At 34.6% G+C, this 21,994-nt stretch overlaps 2 protein-coding genes across 7 annotated transcripts in view; both read left to right on the top strand.

The window, feature by feature from the left end:
• The window catches only part of LOC106069841 (lysophospholipase D GDPD1-like), a 256,943-nt gene that overhangs the window by 133,842 nt on the left and 101,107 nt on the right, over positions 1-21,994 (top strand). For all 6 annotated transcript variants that reach the window (XM_056006398.1, XM_056006396.1, XM_056006399.1 and 3 more), the window contains one exon: positions 16,172-16,290. In XM_056006398.1, the coding sequence (XP_055862373.1) occupies positions 16,172-16,290 (119 nt within the window). The remainder of the gene's footprint in view (positions 1-16,171; positions 16,291-21,994) is intronic.
• LOC129922068 (uncharacterized) overlaps positions 13,742-21,994 on the top strand; it is a 94,957-nt gene continuing 86,704 nt past the window's right edge. Inside the window, exon 1 of the mRNA XM_056006401.1 lies at positions 13,742-14,128. The gene's annotated coding sequence lies outside the window, so the exon portion shown is untranslated. The remainder of the gene's footprint in view (positions 14,129-21,994) is intronic.

Genomic DNA, 21,994 nt, shown 5'->3' with positions numbered 1-21,994 from the left:
AGGTTTATATGATGAGCTAAAAGGTGGTCGACGTAACAGAAGTGCCCCACGGAAACGCTTTAAAGACCAGCTTAGGCGCCAACTTACCTTAGCTGACATAGAAGAGAGCACCTGATTGCATGCGCCTCAGAATGAGACAGCTGGAGGTCACTCACAAAGGCCGCGGGATACACAATAAAGACCAAAAAAAATCCGCTGCCGAGGACAGACACAGATAGCGAAAAGAAAATCTTAATTGACCATCGGCGGACAATGGTTATGCTTGCCCTAGATGTGGCAAAATATGTAGGTCACAGCTGGGGCTGCATAGGCAAATACTGCATTCCTTATTAATCTTCGGATTCGAAGACAAGCCTTGTTATTATTATTAGATAATTATATATTATGTCGTTCCCCTCTTGTATGATGGTCGATTGTATGGGATTAGGGCATTGCATCTCGCCTCCCCCTCTTTTATTTTATTTAAATTATGTGCAGAAATCACAGTTTGTGAACAAAATTATCCAGATATCGATATAGGCTAATATATGCTACTTATTTATATTTTAACCTATTTGTACCTGTTTTGCGTAGTGATGGGAACTAAACTAAACTTTTTTTAGTTAAACTAAAACTAAGTTTGAACTAAAAAAAAAGTAATTAAACTTTTAGTTAATCACAAATTGAAAAAATTAGTTAAACTAAACTAAGAAACTTTAGTTAAACTTTTACTAATTATTTTGACCTTTTTTAAGGACGAAACAGCCAAACATGAAAAATATAAAGTATAAAGCACAACCAATCTCTTTAGCAAAATGTAATAAACATTTATTTGTGCACATGAAAAAAGATTTAAATGTCTTTATGGGATAAATGTAGATCTTAATAGAATCACAAAAATGATACTATTATAGAAAGAAATTAGAAGTAATTGTTCAAGTTTTAATATAAGTTACATTTAGAAGTAACTAGACATATGTTACCCGCGACCCGCGGGTCTTTATTTGCGCATTACTGTCGATATAGTCACTGAGAGTGTTTTGTAAACAATTAAACGAAATAATAATGTAATAAGTAAAGCGAATGTGTCAATGTAAAAATAGTGTGAACATAGACATAAATAAATATAGACTGGAAGTAGGAAGTTATTTTTATTTGGGGGAAGTCAAATATGTTTTATGTACTATATCTATGTGAAAAAAAAATGGCGGCAATTGAGCTATAAATTCTAGGACTAACATTTCAGCCAATATATAATTATGATCTTTCGTTTTGAAAAGTAAAAAACTGCCATATTCCCAATATTTTGCCTTTGTTTCATAATCATAGACATAGGCAAATATATATAGGTTTGTGATGTGGATCTATGTTTGTAGACATGGCTTCTTTATTAATTTATGGCGGTCGTCTTATCGATTCAAAATATTAGAACTAGTTTTTAGTAAAAAAAAGTCAAAGAAAATGAGCAGAACGTGCTCTAATGTTCGCAGTACGATAGGCCAAGGATATATTCTAAAGGTTGAAAAAAAAAATTGAATATTATACACAGTAACTTTCAGTTTCAGTAAGTCAGAATAATTCAGTATCACTGTGACTGTCACTGTCACTAATTTAATATTGATAGATCTAAATCTAATAAATATGACTATTATTTGTAATAACTAGGTCTAATACTTTTCATACTTTTTACTACTAACTATTAAACTAGTCAGTCTAACATCTATGCATGCAGACTATAGACTAGATCTAGTATAAGTAGGCTATAGATTATAGATCTAGTGACAATCTAGTCCTAGACTATTTATATACTAACTATAAAACTATAGACTATAGACTATAGACTAGACTATACAGATTATAGTTTATAGTATAGTATAGTAGTATAGTACTAGTAGTAAGTAGTATTTTTTACTATAGTATTTATATAGACTAGATCTAAATATAGTATTTAAATCTATTTATAATTATTTTAATTATGTAAATTTAATAGTAAAAAAAAACATGGCATATATAAAATCTAGAATTCTAGGGGTATATAGGTTATGGCAGAAAAAAACAACAACTATAAATACTTTTAATTTTACACTGCTCATAACTGCTGTATAACTCATACAAAACTTATCTTTTCCCAAATGTTTCCCATAATAATTTTTACTTTATCGTCCAGTCTATATATATATATATATGTCTATGAGTGTGAATGAAGCTATCAAATCAGAATAGCTAATAGGCTTAAATCTATTTGAAATGAATGGACAATATTTAGTATGTTTATGTGTTAAAGCATAAAACTATCTTTGCGAAAAGAAGTTTTATCATCTTAGAGTTCAATAAGAGTTTTAGACCTAGGCCTAGGAATAGACTCAGTAGAAAGATGTGTTAATCACTGTTAATGTGTAACCATTTGGTAATGTCTAATGAAAGGATGTTCGCCAGACATTACCCGCGGCCTACGGGTCTTAGTTTGTATTTACTAATCTAGTGGATTGGATTTAGATGTATGTTAAACTTAACTAATGATCATTTCAAGTTTTTTCTCTTTCGCTACGAAAATAAAATTAGGTTTGCGAAAATGGGTTTACCCGAAGCCGATACATTCGTATCAATTAAAAACGAAAAGAGCGATAGCTTTGTTAAATGAATGGGATTATAAAGTGAACAATTAAACGAAATAATTTTTAGTACGCGATTCATGAATGAATATAGATCTGGGCCTATCTCAACTCGGCTTCGCAGCTTTCGTAAACGGATGTAGCTTTAGAAAACCAAATTTGAATGCTTATTTGATCAAATTATGAAATGAATGGTGTATAATTAGTATGTTTATGTGTTAAAGTATAAAACTATCTGTGCAAAGAGAAGTTTTATAATCTTAGAGTTGAATTAAAGTTTTAGATCTAGGGATGGGATTATAAAGTAAACAATTAAACGAATTAATTTTTAGTACGCGATTCATTACGTATTGTCTAATGAAAGAATGTTCGTCAGGAAATCTGTATTTACATACATTAAGGAACTAATTAATGTAAAAAAATGCTCTTGAAACACAAAATTGAAGGTTAATTTTATTATATAACGAACTAAAAGGATCTTCTTTTGTATTTTCATGTGTCAAAGTAAAAAACTATCTGCGCAAAGTGTATTTCTTAAAATTAGATCTAGGTCTAAATCCTTTCGATCTTTTCTCATGTCAACATTGTAGACATGGCCTAGATCCATAAAATACTATAGCTGTAATAGAGTTGGACAACTTTATTTTTTTTTAGGGTCTTAAGTTTGTTTTAGGGCTACGATACATACACTAAGGTCTAAGTTGGTACCCAAGAAACATTCCTGCCAAGTTTTATCAAGATTAGTCAAGCGGTTTTGATGTCTATAAGTAACATACATACACCTCACATTCTACTTTATAGTATAAGAAAGATGATAAATTCATGTTGACTCTCTAACTAACTCTAGATTCTAGAATATCCTGGATCTAATAATACTAATATCTTCTACAAACGAAATGATCAGAAATATAATCTGGATCTAGAATTAGATCTAGCTACTAGACCTAGATCAAATAATTAATATTTTAATCTAAAAATAATCTAAGATATACTAGTTACCACTACTACTAGATCTAAAATCTAGATAGAGTCTAGTCAAGTAGATATCTTAGTAACTCTAGATCTAGAGATTTTAGATTATTATAATTATGATTATAACTAGATATGGGTATTTAGATTTAATATCAGGTGACCGAGCCTCGCTCGGATGAATAATTTGTTAAGGAAGGATATATACCCGAAGTCATTTTGGGAATATTTTTGTAATTACGAAAATGAACGATCGGGTAAAGACTATCAATCCGAAGAGTTGCTTTTTCGTTCTGTCAGTTCTCAATGTAATTGTATATGGCGATTAGAATAGAAAGTCCCCCCAACAGTAGGCCTATAGAAAACCACAGCTCACGTCTTAATGTTTTACATTGCTTCCTTTGCGTAAAACTATTGGGCTATTATAGGCTTGGAAGAAAGTCTTTGCAATGTAACTTCTAAAATGGTTACATTCTGACATTTAATATTGCAATCAATATATTCATTATGAATCTGAGACATGGACACTATACAGAAAACAACTAAGACTTCTTGAGTGCTTTCCCCAAAGATGCTTGCGCTCCATCATGGACATACGGTGGCAGGACCGCACTAGAAACAGCGATGTCCTAGCCAACGCCGGTATGGACAGTATAGAGGAACTTATTATGGTCCGACAGTTGCACTGGGTAGGGCACGTATCCCGTATGGGAGACGAACGTATGCAAATGGCAGTCTTTTTTTGGTGAGCTAAAAGGTGGTCGACGTAACAGAGGCGCCCCACGGAAACGCTTCAAAGACCAGCTTAGGCGTCAACTTTCCTCGGCTGACATAGAAGAGAGCACCTAGTTCTATGCGGCCTCCGAACGAGACAGCTAGAGGTCACTCGCGAAGGCCGCGGGATACACATTTGAGACCAAAAGAAAATCTGCTGCCGAGGACAAACGCAGAAAAGAAAATCTAATCAACCACCTGCAGACAATGGTTATGCTTGCCTTGGATGTGGCAATATATGTAGGTCACAGCTGTGGCTGCGCAGCCACGGGAAATACTGCATTCCTCACTGATCTTCGGTCTCGAAGACAAGCTTTATTATTATGGCTTTAGTAAGAATCATCAAGTGATGCAAAATCTCTACGTTATAGTGTAAAACATGCACCTAGTAACAAAGTAAAATCGCGCATTTTTTCCTAAGAGACTTATAAACATCGCGTTAATATTCTAAAGAAGCGTTATTGTAAGACATCTCTGTTACTCCGACAACCTTCAGCTTACTAAAAAAAAAAGATTGCCAAAAATATATTCGTCCCCCATACGGAATAAGTGCCCTGCAAAGCGTGACTGTCGGATTATAAGAAGTTCATACCATTTTGAAAGAATATCCCTGTTTGTATTGCAGTCTTTGGTGAAGTCGTTCAAGAAGTCTAAGTTGCTTTCCATAAAGTATTTATGTCTCATATCCACATAGAGGGTTTGAGAGAATCACTGGTTGACACTGATTTTTGTAGCCAGGCGGAGCGATTTATTTCGCCCCACTCTTGCTTGGAGGCGTCCAAAAGCACGACTATCCCTGATCACATATCAACCTCTCTATAAAGCAATACGTCATTTGATACTATGCTTCCCAGATAATGTGAAGTTATCTACCACTTGAAGGGATGTCTATGCGCGGTGATCTTTGGGTTGAGTAGGTTTTATTGGGTGACTTCTGGAACATGACTTCAGTTTTACCGAGGTTTATATGTTAACCAAAAAAAGCAGCAGCGTGATGAAAATTCGTTGACCGCGAGCTGGATATCATCAGGGCCATCCTTAGGCCTATGCTGCCGCATTGGACCCCGAAGGTTCAAAAGCCCCGCGCTAATTCTAGGTGTAAATTATTAAATTAAACCATTATAATTTATAATAGGGTTCCCGTGGTCTCCTTGTTTTTAAGGAGCTCCTAGAAATCTCCTGAAACTCATAAAAATGTCCTTAAAAAGACAAAATTGTCATTTTGGGGTGTCAATCAAAATGGTAAACGCTAGTCCTACGCGTGATATAAAAAAACGCCATCGTCAGCTTTCATTTAATAAAAATGTAATGCAAATACGCATTTAACTTTTTAGTTTGTAACTAAAAAAAAAATAAAAATAAACTAGGATTTTAACTAAACTTTTTTTTTTAATTAAACTTTGGCCTTAACTAATTTTTTTTAGTTAACTAACTTTTGCCCATCACTAGTTTTGCGAGTGTTAAAACGGTCGAATTCTCTAAGATCGTTAAACCATCGTTCAGTTGAGGTCTTTTGCTGACCAAAACAACCTACTACAAGAGATTTTGCTTAATATGAAGATAATCTTTCGATGCTTACGCTACATGTGCACTATTTATCTGGAATAATTATGAACACGTTTCTTGGAATGTAGAAGGCTGTTAGTGTTTATTCTGGTGAATAATCACACTTATATATTTACTATAGAAATTTGTTGAGTTGCCTACCTTAGATTAACTACAATTGGTGTCTGGAAGTGGGATTAGGCGACTCAACGGAGGTAGGATCTTATTTCACAATGACATATGTGAAATGGTTAGACGAGATGGAGTAAAAGAAAATTAACGAGCGCTTGATACGGATTGAAAGGAATAAGGACATTCTTAGAGCACGTCTTCGGCGAGCTCTGGTTGATGAAAGGGAGGATTTGCAAGACTCGATACAAAATATGAACAAGTCGATACGAACGCAAATCAAACGATTGAGCACCATGCGGAACCCGATAGGAACCTTGCAGTACGCTATAGTCACCATGCAGGATTTGACGAAGGAGAAGACAGACGAGAAAATGGTTAGCACAATAGTAAAGAAAAACGAACTATTACTCAATCAAGACCAAGATTGTTGTCACGTACGCTTTGTCTATATTTAGCCCAAGATTGTCGGCAAGATTTCAGCTAGCTCGGGGAATTCCAAGCATGCAGCAACCTTCTTTTTTGGAATAAATGTGATTGGTTAGAAATATTAATTATTGTACGTTAAGCTGTATTTAATGGTCAGTTGGTTGGCCATGCAACAAAGAGATATTAGTCACAGGGTAACGCCTGATGATCAGGAAGCTTGGAGATATTACCGCCAGTCTAGAGCGGCATTATTATTATTATTATAGCTTTTATATAGCGCTACTTTCATGCTTATAGCATGCTCAGAGCGCTTTGGTCCAATCTCATTTGTGGCATGTGTTAGGGATAAGATGTACTAAAGTCTCGTGTTGGAACTCAAAGGAAGATGTCATAATTATTATATTGTGTAGATCATTTAATCTAGTAGAAATATATTGTTACGAATCTCACTATCCAGGCCCTCTGCAAACTGCACCATTCACCACCAACTTAAAGAACTTGACAACTCAGGGCTCCAAAGTAACGTAACACTTTAATAGTTGAATAAATAACAGCCAATACTGTACAATTGGCAGCACGTAACACAAGACTGTACAAATAGCTCTCCGATTACACCGTACCGCCGTATCAACTCTTGCACTGGCCACTCCGTCTCGTTCCGGGCTTGCACTGGGTTCAACAGTTCAGGACTGACTTCACACTAGGCTCGTTGTGTCGGACTCGATCGCAGACCAAGATCAAGACGCCAGTCGTCTCAACTGTACTTTACAGTACTCCGCACTGAACCGTCGTAATGCTCTGTACAGAACCACACCGTTGAACTGTGCTGTAGTCGACCGTGTTCTTAGCCCTGTCGTGAACCTTCTCTCGTGAACCTTCTCTCGTGAACCTCTTTTCTGAACCGTCTTGACTGCGACACCTCCGCTCTTATATAGGGTCCCTACTGGCCTTCTCGAACTGGACAGAACGCCGCTCGACGTTTCTAGGTGGTCAGATGACTACAACTCTCGTGACGCCCTGAGCTCTGTTCACGACGTCGATCCTTCCCGAACCGTCCTGTTGACACTCGACTCGGCTGACCGTCGTAACTCGTCACGGTTGACCGCTCGTCTAGCGCTGGCCTGGGGCGATTTGCGTCGGCTGACTACACACACACCACAACCCCCATTTGTGCCACCACCAGGTTTATAACAATATTTTATCTGTTTTATCCAATCACAGTATATCATTGTAATTATTGTGAATAGCTTTTCCAAGTTTTGAATTAAAGTATTTGTATTTGACGAGGAGAAGTTTTTTCATTGAATATAATAATAATATACTTAGATAGTCTTATCAACTGGCAACTTCTAGTTGATCATCTTATCGACTAGCAACTTCTAAATGATCAATTTTCAACTGATGATTTTTAGATCCTCGGCAATCACGATCATTGGTTGTGCAATTCAGATCAAGTTCATCTTCAACGTGACAGTATTAAGAGGCATATAAGAAATCGTGACATCTAGCACATCATTGATGATCGTGACAACTGTAATGACAGTTGCAACAAAGTCGCTGTTGGTATTAACGCAGTCTGTGAAGGTGATTACAAATCGTATAAGTGTGGCTCTCAATATAAGAAATGTGGCGATGATAGCGTGACAATCAAAACGATGTGTACCGACCTGAAAGGAAAGAAGCAGATGAATAGATGAAAGTGGAAACTTATAATAAGCTGAATAAGGTTTTTGCTACAGTTGAACTGAGATAAGTGCCTCACTCAGCCGGAGGGATAGACAAAGGTTGGTCTGCGTACAAGCCTGTTGCTATGGACCTGAAAGACCCCTGTATATCTGCCAGTGCTTAAGAAAAGAACTCGAAGCTTCATCACTGTATCCAGACCAAATATTGTACGTGCGATGCTTCAGGAGGAGAATGCAAATGCCAAGAAACTCAAAAGCAAATCTAACAAACATTTCATCAACAGTGAGAGTAGCACGCACAAATAATTAAATATGAATCATTTTCAGAACTGGATGCAGTGGTTAATGAACTTTACAGACAATTCTTCCTGACACGGATGACAATTTGTTTGACAACGTAGCTTCATGTGGATCTATAACTCTTTCACTAATCATCCTTCGAAAAAGTCTTCACTAACAACATCCATGACCACCATTACCTCTCTGTGTCAAGTCGCTTGTGCCAGCGACAACCGTAATGAAGGAGAGACAACAATCACGACTTCGTCTTGAAAGAACACTGGCCAACAGGAGAAAGAGAAGGCGTGTGTGCGTCAGTGTGTGTGTATAGTTAGGGCTTAGTTGGGGTTTGAGTTTGGAACAAAAAATTGCCTTTCACCCAACGCAAAAGTTGTAGATCCGCTGGTGTCACAATCGCTATACCTACAAAGATGTCACCTTGAATCAAAATTTAGATGAATCATAATCATTAATTTTTATGTAAAAAATCACATTGATAAAAAGAAATTATACTATTTTTTTTATTATTTTAATATTGCAAAGTGAATTTGTGTTATCACATTAACTCAGAGGCAGCACCAGTCGGTGTCGGATCCCTGTCGGATCCGCCTATTTGCAAGGAATAATCAAGACGTGATTTTGTTTTGATCGTCAAAAGTAATAATGTTTTAAAGATTTATTTGGCGTTTTAAAAATGTTTTTTTCCTGTAAAATGTTTTGCTTGTTTCGGATGTTCCTGAAAGTTAACGATAATTTACTTCCTTATCCAAACCTACCGCTGGACTACGGGGGATTGCAGCGAGCAGGGTATGAACCCGGGACCGTCGAGATAATCAGTCCAGCGCGCTAACCGCACGACAATGTTAACTTAAGAACAAACTAATAGCCTATTATTGATAAAAAGATACATTACACATTACGGCATGACAACTACCGGATATGTACAATATGTCAGACGAGCGATGTTAGATAATCTTTTGATAAAGAACAGGTATCGAGCTTGTACTTTCGCAATGTCTGTTGATGTCCCAGCACAGTTACCAACAGTTGGCATTTTCATTTCATTGAAACTAGAATGAGGATGTAGATCTGCCTAAACTTCTGATTTAGCACTCTTAACATCTATATCTAATACATCTAGATCTAAAGTATAAATTTGGAATAATTTAAATCTAATTTAGTTAGGATTTATTTTTAAAAAAAGCTTAGAGAATGTATCAATAGACTGAATGCAATATTAGATTTAAAAATAATAGATACGTTTTAGCATTTTATAACATTGCAATATTGATCTAAACATTTGGAAATAAAAATCTACACTTTGTCTATAAATTGAAATTATAGATCTTATCTAGTCTATATCATTGTAAACTAGACCTAGAAATTCTAGATCTAGAATCTACAATGATTTTAATTAGAATATAAATATAAATCTAGCTTTAAAAATCTAAATTGAAATTATAGATCTTGATCTAGTCTATATCATTCTAAACTAGACCTAGAAATTCTAGATCTAGAATCTACAAAAGCGTTTTCTTGCATTTTTCACGGCTGAAACGCATTCTACTGACATCTACAGCTCATTACTTATTAGTGGTGTTCGGGTCGAAGCCCCGACGCCAGAAGCGTTTTCTTGCATTTTTCACTGCAGAAACGCATTCTTCTGACATCTACAGCTCATTATTTATCAGTGGGGTTCGGGGCAAAGCCCCGACGCCAAAAGCGTTTTCTTGCATTTTTCACGGCTGAAACGCATTCTCCTGACATCTACAGCTCATTACTTATTAGTTGTGTTCGGGGCGAAGCCCCGACGCCAAAAGCGTTTTCTTGCATTTCTCACTGTAGAAACGCATTCTCCTGACATCTACAGCTTATTATTCATCAGTGAGGTTCGGGGCGAAGCCTTGACGCTAAAAGCGTTTTCTGGCATTCTTCACTGCAGTAACGCATTCTCGTCCCCTACAGCTCATTATTCATTCTATTATAAAGTGCCTTTTGAATAATGAGAAAAATATTCTAATATGAATTTATAATCCCTTAATACATTGCAAATAAAACCGATTTGTTCTTTGAAAAGATTAGGTACCCCACATATTTAGATTAAGGTTTTGAGGATCGCTGCCGAAAAAAAAAATATTCGATTAATAATATTCAATAAAATTCTAGCATACATTGTGAGTTATAGTCTTAAATTTATTTAACTAGAAAAATATGAGATAGAGTAAAGGTTGGAAAAAGTCGACTAGGAAAAGATTATCTGGCTTTGGAACTCATCTCAACCGTGACTGTTATATTGAAAAATTTCGTTTGAATTATTACTTTTCCAAAGCAAAGTCTTTCTTAAAATAGTTATGATAAATTCATGTCAAATTACACAAACTCTGTCTTGAAAAGGCAAGGGCGATAAAATGAAAACTATTAATTCTCGCTCTTTTTATAATTTCTGCTATTGATTGCATTTTGCATTAAAGAATAGGGGTTGGGCGACTCGATATAAGAATTTACTTTATAGCATATATAAATTATATTAGTGACAGATTTTTTTAATTTTGTAATTTCTTACTATAATGGGGGGAAGGGGAAGGGGATTGCATGTATCGCACTTCCACCTGTTTATATTATATAGATATTCGACTAATTTTGTTCACATACTATGATTTCTCCATAAAAGTAGGACCGCCCCCCCACTCAAAGGGTTTAGATGGGAAGGGCGGTGGAGGTATTCGCTCTTCCCCTTCCAATCGGCCAACAGGTGAACGAAATTATATAAAGACCGGTTAAAATACCAATAACAAGTTTTAATCATATAGATAATAATAATAATAATTGATTCTGTTAGCAAGCTGTGATTTCTACAAATAAATAGGACCGCCCCCCCCCACTCGAAAGTTTATGGTAGGGGGGGGCGGATTGATGACATCGCCCCCTCCCGACCCTACCAAATCGGCCAAAATACTAGAAGGGGGGGGGCGAAATAATCTAAAAATAGGTTGAAATATAAATAATTAGTATATATTATTAACATAAGTAATAAATTCGCATACAAATTGTGTGAATTCTATACTATAATTCGTCCCCCCCCCTGGATCCGCCAGTGGGGGCATCATGAATAAAATGGCAGGAGCACAAGTCAAAATTAAAAATAATCTTGCTACAAGAGACGAAAAAACATTGGCCAACGAGTTAAATGATTTCTATTGTCGCTTCGACACGAAAGATTTTAATTATCTAAGACTCAAAGCCCTTGAGGATGTCAATGTTAACAACTGTTTAGAATTAGCGATTACAAAAGAGCAAGTTTGTAACATTTTCAAAAACGTCAACCCAATGAAAGCTGGTGGGCCTGGTGGAATAAAAGGGCGAATCTTAAAAGAATGTGCTGAACAACTAGCTAAACCTTTCCAAGATATTTTTTCTACTTTATTACTAAACCATGAGATACCACCTGTGTGGAAGTCATCTATAATTGTACCTGTGCCAAAGGTTTCCAAACCGAAGGAAATGAATGACTATAGACCTATTTCACTTACTTCTATTGTGTCTAAATGTTTAGAAAAATTGGTTAAAATGTTTCTTCTGAATGATCTTTGTAATAAGTTAGACCCTTTACAATTTGCTTACCAAAAGGATAAAGGTGTAGACGATGCCATCCTAAATATTTTAAACTGTGTCTACAAACATCTGGACTTACCGAACACTTATGTAAGATTGTTCTTTATTGATTTCTCATCAGCATTTAACACTATACAACTTCATTTACTCATTGAAAAGATGAAAGTGTTGCAGATTAGTCCATACATAATACTATGGGCTAATTAATTTTTGACCCAGAGAGCTCAGAGGGTAAGGGTAAACAATGTTATATCTAATGAACGCATAGTTAATACAGGGGCGCCCCAGGGGGCTGTGACATCGCCATTGTGGTTCATTTTGTACACCAATGATTTTCAATCCGATAGTTCTTGTTGCTCCTACATAAAATTCGCTGATGATGCGGCTCTTCTTGCCCTGCTCTCAGAAAGCTCAGACGTAAATGAGTATTTCAAAGAAATAGAACACATTGAAAAATACTGTAAAGATAATTTTTTATTATTAAATGTAAAAAAAAACAAAGAAATGATAATCGATTTTCGTAGGGACAAGAAGAAAAATGATATTGTTTCTGTAGCTGGAGAGACTATTGAAATTGTGCAAACCTTTAAATACCTTGGTGCTATCCTAGACAATAAACTAAATTTTACTGCAAATACTGATTATATCAGCAAAAAAGGGCAGCAAAGATTACGATTACTAAGAAAACTGTCCTCGTTTAATGTTAGCGAAAAGGCCTTGGCTATGTTTTATCACGCTCACATCTGCAATATTTTAAGTTTCAATATCACTGCCTGGTATGGCAATCTGAGCATTAAAAATAAAAATAAACTTTATAGAATCCTAAATGCTGCTGGCAAAATCATTGGCAAAAAACAAACCCCATTTGGGCAGTTGTTTGAGACAAACATCTATAAAAAAGCTAACAAGATACTCAAAATAAAGAATCACCCTTTGTGTCAGGATTTTGTGATTTTACCATCACAAAAGAGATACAAGATACCGATAGCAAAGACAAACAGACACAAACACTCTTTTGTTCCCCTGGCAATCAAATCATTAAATAAGAACAATCTGGTATAAACTTTGTCACATGTAAATTATGAGTGAGCCTGGTGTGAATGTACACTTTGGTTTCTTATAGTTATAATGTTTTTTGTTTGGTGTAATGCACAAATGGTAGGACAAATTTCCTTACGGATAATAAAGATTATTATTATTATTATTATTAATATTATTATTATTAATGCACCGCGTTCTTTTAACATTTCATTTGAAGAATTCATTCCATATGATGTCAATGAAAAAAAATCCACGCGGCCTAGTTAGACTAAAAAATGTCGTCATCAATACGAGCAAGTTGTCGAGGGATCTTAGACATTGGTGCATCCAGATATTTTAGCATTTCATTTAAAGAATCAACTGCATATGACGTCAATAGAAAAAATCCACTACGTCACACGGCCTAGTTAGACTAAAAAATGTCTTCATCAATACGAGCAAGTTGTCGAGGGATCATAGACATTGGTGCACCGAGTTATTTTAGCATTTCATTTAAAGAATTAACTTCATATGACGTCAAAGGAAAAAAATCCATTATGTCATAATGGGCTAGTTAGACTAAAAATGTATATATATATATATATATATAAAGTATTAAAGACGCATTTTTTATGCGATTTATCCGTCCTTTATGTCAGAATCGGGGGGGGAGGGGGAAAGACTAAAAGCTATTGAAAATCTTATTAACCTATAATTTTTTTTCCGAAACATCGCAATAGTTTTAAGTATCTATAATAGATTGTTCCGGATGTTTATATATTGTTATAAACCTGGTGATGACACGGATGGGGGTAGTGCTGTGTGTGTTCTTAGCCTACCCAAATCGCCCCTGTCCAGCGCAGGACGAGCGGTCAACTGTGACCAGTGACAGTACACGCCAGTTCGGTAACGACCTGTGTGTAAATATTACGCACGCAAGTCACGGCGATTGTGATCATTCTGAGTGGTCAAGAACGTTCCATCCGATTCTAGAAGGCCAGTAGGGACACTATATAAGAGCAAGTGTGTTTGAGTCAGGACACTTCACGTTACCTCGCAATGTGACCAGTACGAGGCGAAGTTAGAAACAGCACGGTGTGTGAAGTCAGGCGGAGCAAGGCTAGGTTTTTGGACAGTTAGTGTAATATTGTTGCCAACTGTAGTGTTGTAATGTATTTGAAATTAAATTGCTACTGTTACTTTGGAGCCCTGAGTTGTAAGGTTATTTAAGTTCGTTGTGTCGTGTGGTGCAGTTTGAAGAGAGCCTGGATAGTAGTAGAAACGTACCAATATATTTGGTGAGACAAAAAGAGAATTCCAGATAAAAAAATACCGTATATTAAATTTTCGGGTTGGTCTTGTATAACAATTAGATGTATCATAGCCTTATGGAGAGATTTCCAAACCATACTTTGGTGTTAGGAAGTTGTTTTCCTTAATAATTAGAACATGATGCTAACGATAGTTTGATTTTGTAAAGTTTTAGCTAGAAAATTAAATGTAGTAAAAGAGAGAAGTGCGATATTACATAAATAGAGTTTAAACGTTTTTCATAAAAAATCCGGAACAACCGATTTTCTTAAAAGCGAAGATTTTTTATTTATTATAAGAGAGATTTCAAACAGTTATTTGGCGTTAGTAGATTTTTCATATAATATTCGGAACAATTTTGGCGACGATTTGCAAGAAAATTAAAGTAATGTAGGCCGTTTTTTTTTTCAAAACAAATCCTTAATATTCTATACTTATTTAAAAAAAAAACTTCTGTTATGTTTCAGCAAGAAAATTAAATGTAAAATACGTATAAAATTGATTTTCAATAATCGTTTCTAGTAAATTACTTTCTTAGTTTAAAATCCTGAACAACCTATTTTCGATATTTAAAAAAAAAAAAAGTCATTTGACATAAATTTGTTTTAAGTCAAATATACGGAACAATTTGATATCGATAATTAAACTATTGTGACATATTGTCCAATAATATAAGTATAATGTATGTCAATGATGCGATTTCAAAAAATGATTTGACATCATTTATTTTTTATAAAACAATATCAGGAACAACTTTATAGTTAATGTAATATAGTCAGTATAGAGATTTTCATTTAGCATTTATATGCTATATACTGAACATATGATTGATCATTTGTTTTTGCAACATGTAATATAAGTTAGAAGAGCAAACAAAACTTTCGTTGACATTGATTAGTTTTTTCACAAAAACATCCGGAACAATCTTTTATAGATACTTGAAACAATTGCAATGTTTCGGAAGGAACATTAAAGATTAAATCAGATTTTCAATAGCTTTTAGTGCTGTTTTTGTTTTTAAACTAAACATGACGGGCAGACCGATCAACAGACAAAACGCACAAAAATAAGCATCTTTTATCCTGATGGGGGCACTAAACAAAAAATAAATAAAATCTCATTATTTAAACATTTTGCGTGAATTAGTTTCGTCCCATGGTATGTATGGTATGCCGCGGACGTCACGCTACTGCACGAAATTCTCTGCATAAAAAGTCCATTTTAAAAAATGTGCGTGATATTTACATGCAAAGTGCATTCTTAGCCTTTATAAACAAACATTAATGTTTTCTTTTCTTTATCGGACAGTTGACCAGAAAAAACACAGTTAACTAATATTTATATTTGTTGTGAACATTTCTCGTACATTTTCCAACTATATTTGACTTAGTGATACTAAAAATACACAAAAAAATGTCGTTCTTTGTTAACATATTTTTTAACATTATCTCCCTTTCATTTATGTATTGTTTTAGAATTGGTGTATTTTTATGAAAAAATCGCTTGCATAATTAATTTCATAAACTAAACGGTTTGCTTTAAGAAAACGAAAAGTAGCTTTTGCACCTAAACTTTGCAAGCCGCATCGCATGGTGAAATAAAAGTTTTCATTTCTCGTCTACTTTTTGAGATCTGAGTGGGACAGACGGACATTTTGCACAAACCTAATGGCGGCTTTTCCTCTTACGGAGGCCGCTAAAAAGAGAATTTCAAAAAGTATTCAGAAAAAAAATTAAAGTGTACACTAAACATTTAACTGTACATTTAATTTCTACGCATAAATTTAACAATACGTTTTGTTTATCTTCCAAAACGTTATGAATAAAGAAATGTTTGGTGAAGGTAAAGACCATCGAATACCTCTTCTAGAGGACGTTTTCCGGGAATTTCCTGATCTTGCCATCAACATTGACATCAAGGTGAACAATGACATACTTATGAAAAAGGTTGGTATGTTTTTATATATTGGGGAATCTGAAACTAAAAGTTAATCATAGTTATCTTCTATTTATTTGCACTTCTTGGTGAGCAAGATTTTCGAAAACGGCTCTATTAACGATTTTCATATAAGTTGGTGTATATCGTTGGAAAAAGAATTACTGAGAAAACTTTAGTTTGATCGTTATAAAATTTCAAATTATAAAAAGAAATTTATTTAAATTTGGCCAGAAAACTATAAAATATTAATGTAATTCTAAGGCAAGCACTAAACGAAAGGTAGGAGGCAAAAAAAAACCAATGTATTTATTATAAGCTATCAACAAATAGTTAGACTTGGACTTCCGCTATTAAGTCACAAAGAGTAATGTCTTAAGTTCTAAGAGTTCTACTTAATACTAGAAAGACCACTGACACACTTCCCAGTGTCGCTCCAGGTTTTCCAAACAGTTCACTAGGACATCACTTAGCCTCAGACTATTTAGACTCCCATAACTTCAGCCGGATCTACATCAGTCCTTCTTCCTGTAGCATCAACATGTCTTCTACAACTTCTCTTGAATGGTGCTCTGATGCGCATCATCAGTGTGGCGCGGGACACCGCAGAAGCGAAGTTACCACAATATTTATCTAGAACAGATTCTACTTCTCGGGTATTTCCGCATGTAGACTATAATTTAAATAAATTATTGCCCAGGAACATTTTGAGCACCGTAGATCTAAATATAATATATTATATAATATTATAAAAATGTAGTACACAATAGTAGACATAGACTTGTATATACTATACCTAGATAGGACATGGAGATTTTTCAACGCTACAAAAAAATGTGATTTTTTTTTTAAAACGTTGAAACAAGGCGTTGTTTTGTAAAGTAGTTATAAGAAGTAAAATTTTTTTCAACCCTCACCTATGTAACATATAATTTAATTTTTAGATCTAGATCTAGTAATTGAACATTAAAAAGAAGAGTACTCTCGTCTCATTATTATTAGTTCGCAATTTTTAGATACATAATCTAGATAGATCTAGGTAATCAATATATTTAAATGTACATAAGATGATTAAAATTAACAGACTTGAATTATTTCGATCTAGGATTTTTGAAACATTATCTCAATGAAAACTAACTGGAAATTGCTTTATTTGTGTGAACATATAGTTCAGGGATTAATAGCCCATTCTAGAGAAAATCCGTGAAATGATTTTGCATTATTTCTAAACTTTGAAAACTAAAGATCATTACTTTTCTAAGACAGAAAAGATTGATTGGGGCGACTTGCCTTAGAAGCTTGAAAAAGAGTTACGTACATAAAAATCTCTATATTTATAGGTCTGTTAATCGATCAATCGCGAATAAGAATTTTTCCAGTCTAGATATAATATATGTAAGTCTATGGTAGTAAATTTATACATTCGTTTATCAAAGATTTTTTTCTCCGGGGTAGGGGGGTAAAAATGTTCCTTTTTTTTTTTTCAAATCAAACGTTAATTAGTTAAGAGCGAAATAATCACTTAATAAGATGTGAAGGATATGTTGTCTTTTTTAAAAAGTATTTTTATGTTTATCTTGTATTCTGTTTGGGAGACACCTTCATTCAAAACGGACGTTTCGCTGTCTGTTAGGGGGCATATATATCATATTTTTCTATTTCACAAAGAAATCTATATCACGATCGTGGAAAGAGATACATTAACAACTCTTATTTTGGGAAAACTTTAGTTTGACCGTTATAATTTTTCCAAATATAAAAAGAAATTAATTTAAATTTGGCTAGAGAACTAGAAAAACAGATCATACGTCTTCGGGTATTTTTGATCAAGCTATGTGCGGAACAAATCTCTTTTATCTTCTCTAACATCTATAACCACTCGTTGCAAACCTGCGCAATTCCACAAATCTGGAAAACTTCTGAGATTGTACCAGTACCAAAGAAACCAAAAATAGATAGCTTAAATGATTTCCGCCCAGTACCACTAACACCTACAGTTATGAAATGTTTTGAAAAATATTTGCTTAAACAACTTGTAGCAAAAGTCAGTAACAGCCTAGACCCTCACCAATTTGCATATAAAGCAGCTAGGTGAACTGAGGATGCAATTCTATTGCTTTTGGACCAGCTTTATAAGCATCTCGTTACACCCAAAACATATGCACGAGTCCTCTTTGTAGACTTATCCTCGGCTTTCAATACCATACAGCCAAATCTAATGATAAACAAACTGAGTAAGCCCTTACGTACAAGCATGGGTTCTAAACTTTTTAACCCAACGTCCCCAGCATGTTAAAGTCAACAACACCAAATCGTCAACTCGAGTACTATGTACGGGTGCTCCACAAGGTTGTGTACTTTCTCCTGTACTGTACGCTCTTTACACTGATGACATAAGAAGCATCTATGACTCAGTTAAACTCATTAAATTCGCTGATGATACTGCCATAGTCGGTCTTATTTCAGGAGACGAAACTCACTATCGAAGCTCGATAGAAGAGTTTACAAACAGGTGCACCGACAACTTTCTAGAACTGAATGTTACAAAAACTAAAGAACTTATAATAGATTTCAGAATGAAAAAAGTAACTATGAGTAAACTGCAAATAAACACAACATCTATAGAACAAGTAAAGGCATATAAATATCTAGGCGTTATCATTAATAACAAACTATCATGGGAAGACCACCTTGGAACAATGACAAAGAATTTTTTACGGCACAACTATACAAAATCTGCTAACATACGGAATAACTTGGCAAGGCAACGCTTCATCTAAAGTGTTGCGACGTCTAGAAAACATTATAAAAAGGGCATCAAAAATTACATTCACAACATTACCATATTTAAAGGAACTTTTTGAACAAAAGTGTCTAAGGAAAATCGAAAAAATCTTGGAAGACAACGGCCACTCGCTCCATCAGAACTATGGCAGGTCGTCGCGAAGTGGGCGACTGCTGTCAATCAAAACAAGAACAGAGCGATACAAAAACTCGTTCGTACCTCACTCGGTCAGACTCTATCACCGCCACTCTTTGATCAGGGAAAATGAAAAGCACCGAGATGCCTGTGTGTAGTCGCTGAATGAACTCTTTATGTTGTGTCTGTTGTATTTATGTGTATTTTTCTGTTGTGTTGTCTTTATATGAGATAAGAGTCCTTGTAATCACAACAAATTTCCGTAAGGATCAATAAAGCAGTCTTAGTCTTAGTCTTATGTAGGCCATATTCATTTAAATAGTTCAATAAATTAATGTTCAAGAACATTTTGCGCACCGTCTTCTAAGTCTAGATCGATAGAATATTATAAAGTCTTGTTTATTTATGCATAAGCTTAACCAGGATTTTTTTTCGGGGGGGGGGCGGGGGGGGGGGGTAAACAAATGTTCAATTTCAATTTTTTTTTTTTAAAGTCTAACATTCGTTAGCTCTTAAGAGTAAAATAATCGCTCTATACGTTGTACAAAGGAGGCATTGTCTTTTTTCGTAATACAAATACATATTATTCTTATCTTCTTATCTTCTTATGTTATCTTATAAGATACAGACGTTACTTCAAAAAAGAAGATGAATACGTCATACGCGTCATGCATTTAGTCATGCATATTAACCAATGACCTAAGCTCCACCAAGTCACTGGTTTTCCTGGCTAGCTCAGACACACCCATTCCATGCTCTAATAGCGCTAGGGAAGAAGGAGCTTTTGTACAAATTTATCCTAGCATATGGAACAAGGAATGTGTCTTTCTGAGTATTTAATTAAATTTTATTTTTGTATTTGAAGATTATGGCTCAGTGTTTTATGTATAATTGCTACTTTACTTTTAAGTCTTCTATCCTGAAGTCTTTCTAAATTTAGTGATTTTACTAAAGGTGTTACTCTAGTCCAGGGGTCGGCAACCTTTGGAGTCGGAAGAGCCAAAAATTAGAATTTACACAATTTTAAAGTTTTTAAAGAGTCACAAAATTTAAATTTTTTCCTTACCAACAATAAATAGTAGGCCTACTCACAAAATATTTAATGAAACAAAAACGAATATATTTATTCATATATAATTAGTGTTTTTCACAACAAATTATATAATATACATATGGCATTATTAGATAATTAGTTTTTTATTAAAGCAATTAAACATTTACTTACATCAATAACTTGTACTTCACTAACAAACAATTGAGCAAACAAATTCAATGGGAGCGATGGCTTTGCATGGTTTTAGAAAGTTTGGATACATTTGGCTCATAACTTGTTTTTAGTTTCAAACACGACTCTAAATTTTCATTTGTTTTTTAGCTTCTTACTTTTCATTAATTTATACTCATGCAAGAGAACACTTGCTTGCACGAATATGTCGATCCAAAGATAGTCAGTACTCCAAAGGCCAACTTCTTCAACCTACTGAAGCATTTGGAAGATTATTCCATGCGTCCAATCAACTCTCGGCATTCCTTTTAACTGTCCACTTTTGTTGCATAACTTACATACAATTCTCGACCTCCAACGCTTCCAACTTGATTTTCAACTCTGTAAATTTTCCACCCCACAAAACTTTACTTTTTAAATCGATCAATGGCGTTTCTAGAGATCCAGTATCAATTCCAAACGCATCAATGTGGATTGTGATACTATTTGTGTTGAGAGGAATGCTAGAATGGTTTTGTTGCTTTTGAATGGCTCAAATCTATCAAGAAATTCATCTTTGATTTTTTTATAACTGTGCTGAAGTAATTTGTGTCAAACGTTTCACTGATTTTATCGTGATGCTGCTTTACACATTGAACATGAAGTAACTTAACGCTTTGAATATCTTCTGCAAAAACAATTAATTTTTCTTCAAAACAAACAAATTCTTCTACCAAAACATTGAATGGGTTTCCCTTTCCTTGCAGTTTTAGATTCAGGTCATTTAATTTCTCTGTTATATCAACCATAAAGTATTTTTTTTGCAAATATTTGTCGTTCTCTAATTATTTCTGATCAATGCCTTTTTCATTTAGGAATATATTTATTTCATTCAAGCACAAACAAGACATTTCAGCCATCGCACTTTATTGGGAAGAAGGAGCTCGGAATACTGAGTCTCCATTTAAGTCTTTAAAACTGACAATGGTGAAGTGCATTTGACAAGATGATGTTAACAATAATGATTACCGAATTTATGGCCTCAACTATTTCGGCCGGAATGGTGTATTATTCAGTGAAACGTAAGAATTTCGTGGTATATTTTGCTCTGAAGAATCGTAGTTGCCTCTTTATTTGCTCCCGTCATACTTCTAGCTCCATCAGTTTGCATTTAAACGATTTTATTTCAATTGATCTTAATGTTATCAAGGTATTTTTGCATGGCATTCGTTATATCCTCACCTTTAGTTTGTCACGATAGCGGTATCAGACCCTGAAGTTCTTCCTTTGGACCTTGAGAAAAGATATACCTGACAAAAAAGGGCAACTTGTGCGGTGTCTTTTATGTTGCAAGACTCAATTATATCAAGTGATAGGGCAGAAGAAAGTTGAATATCTTCCACCTGCAAATATATTACATTTGAAGACATTTTAGCCAATCTATTTAGGTACTGTTTCAGCGAATAGTGGCAAATCTTTGCCTTTTTTTCCCAAGATTTCTGGTTTGTTTTTTAAATAACGAAACAGTTTTTCAGATGCACGTAGGAAGCATTCTTTGGCATACTCACCATCTCTAAATGGTTTGCTTTTT

The sequence above is a fragment of the Biomphalaria glabrata genome, chromosome 12 (assembly GCF_947242115.1).
Source record: "Biomphalaria glabrata chromosome 12, xgBioGlab47.1, whole genome shotgun sequence".
Taxonomy (NCBI): Eukaryota; Metazoa; Mollusca; class Gastropoda; family Planorbidae; genus Biomphalaria; species Biomphalaria glabrata.
Note: the sequence above shows the minus strand (reverse complement) of the source record. Positions and strands in the feature narration are given on the sequence as shown.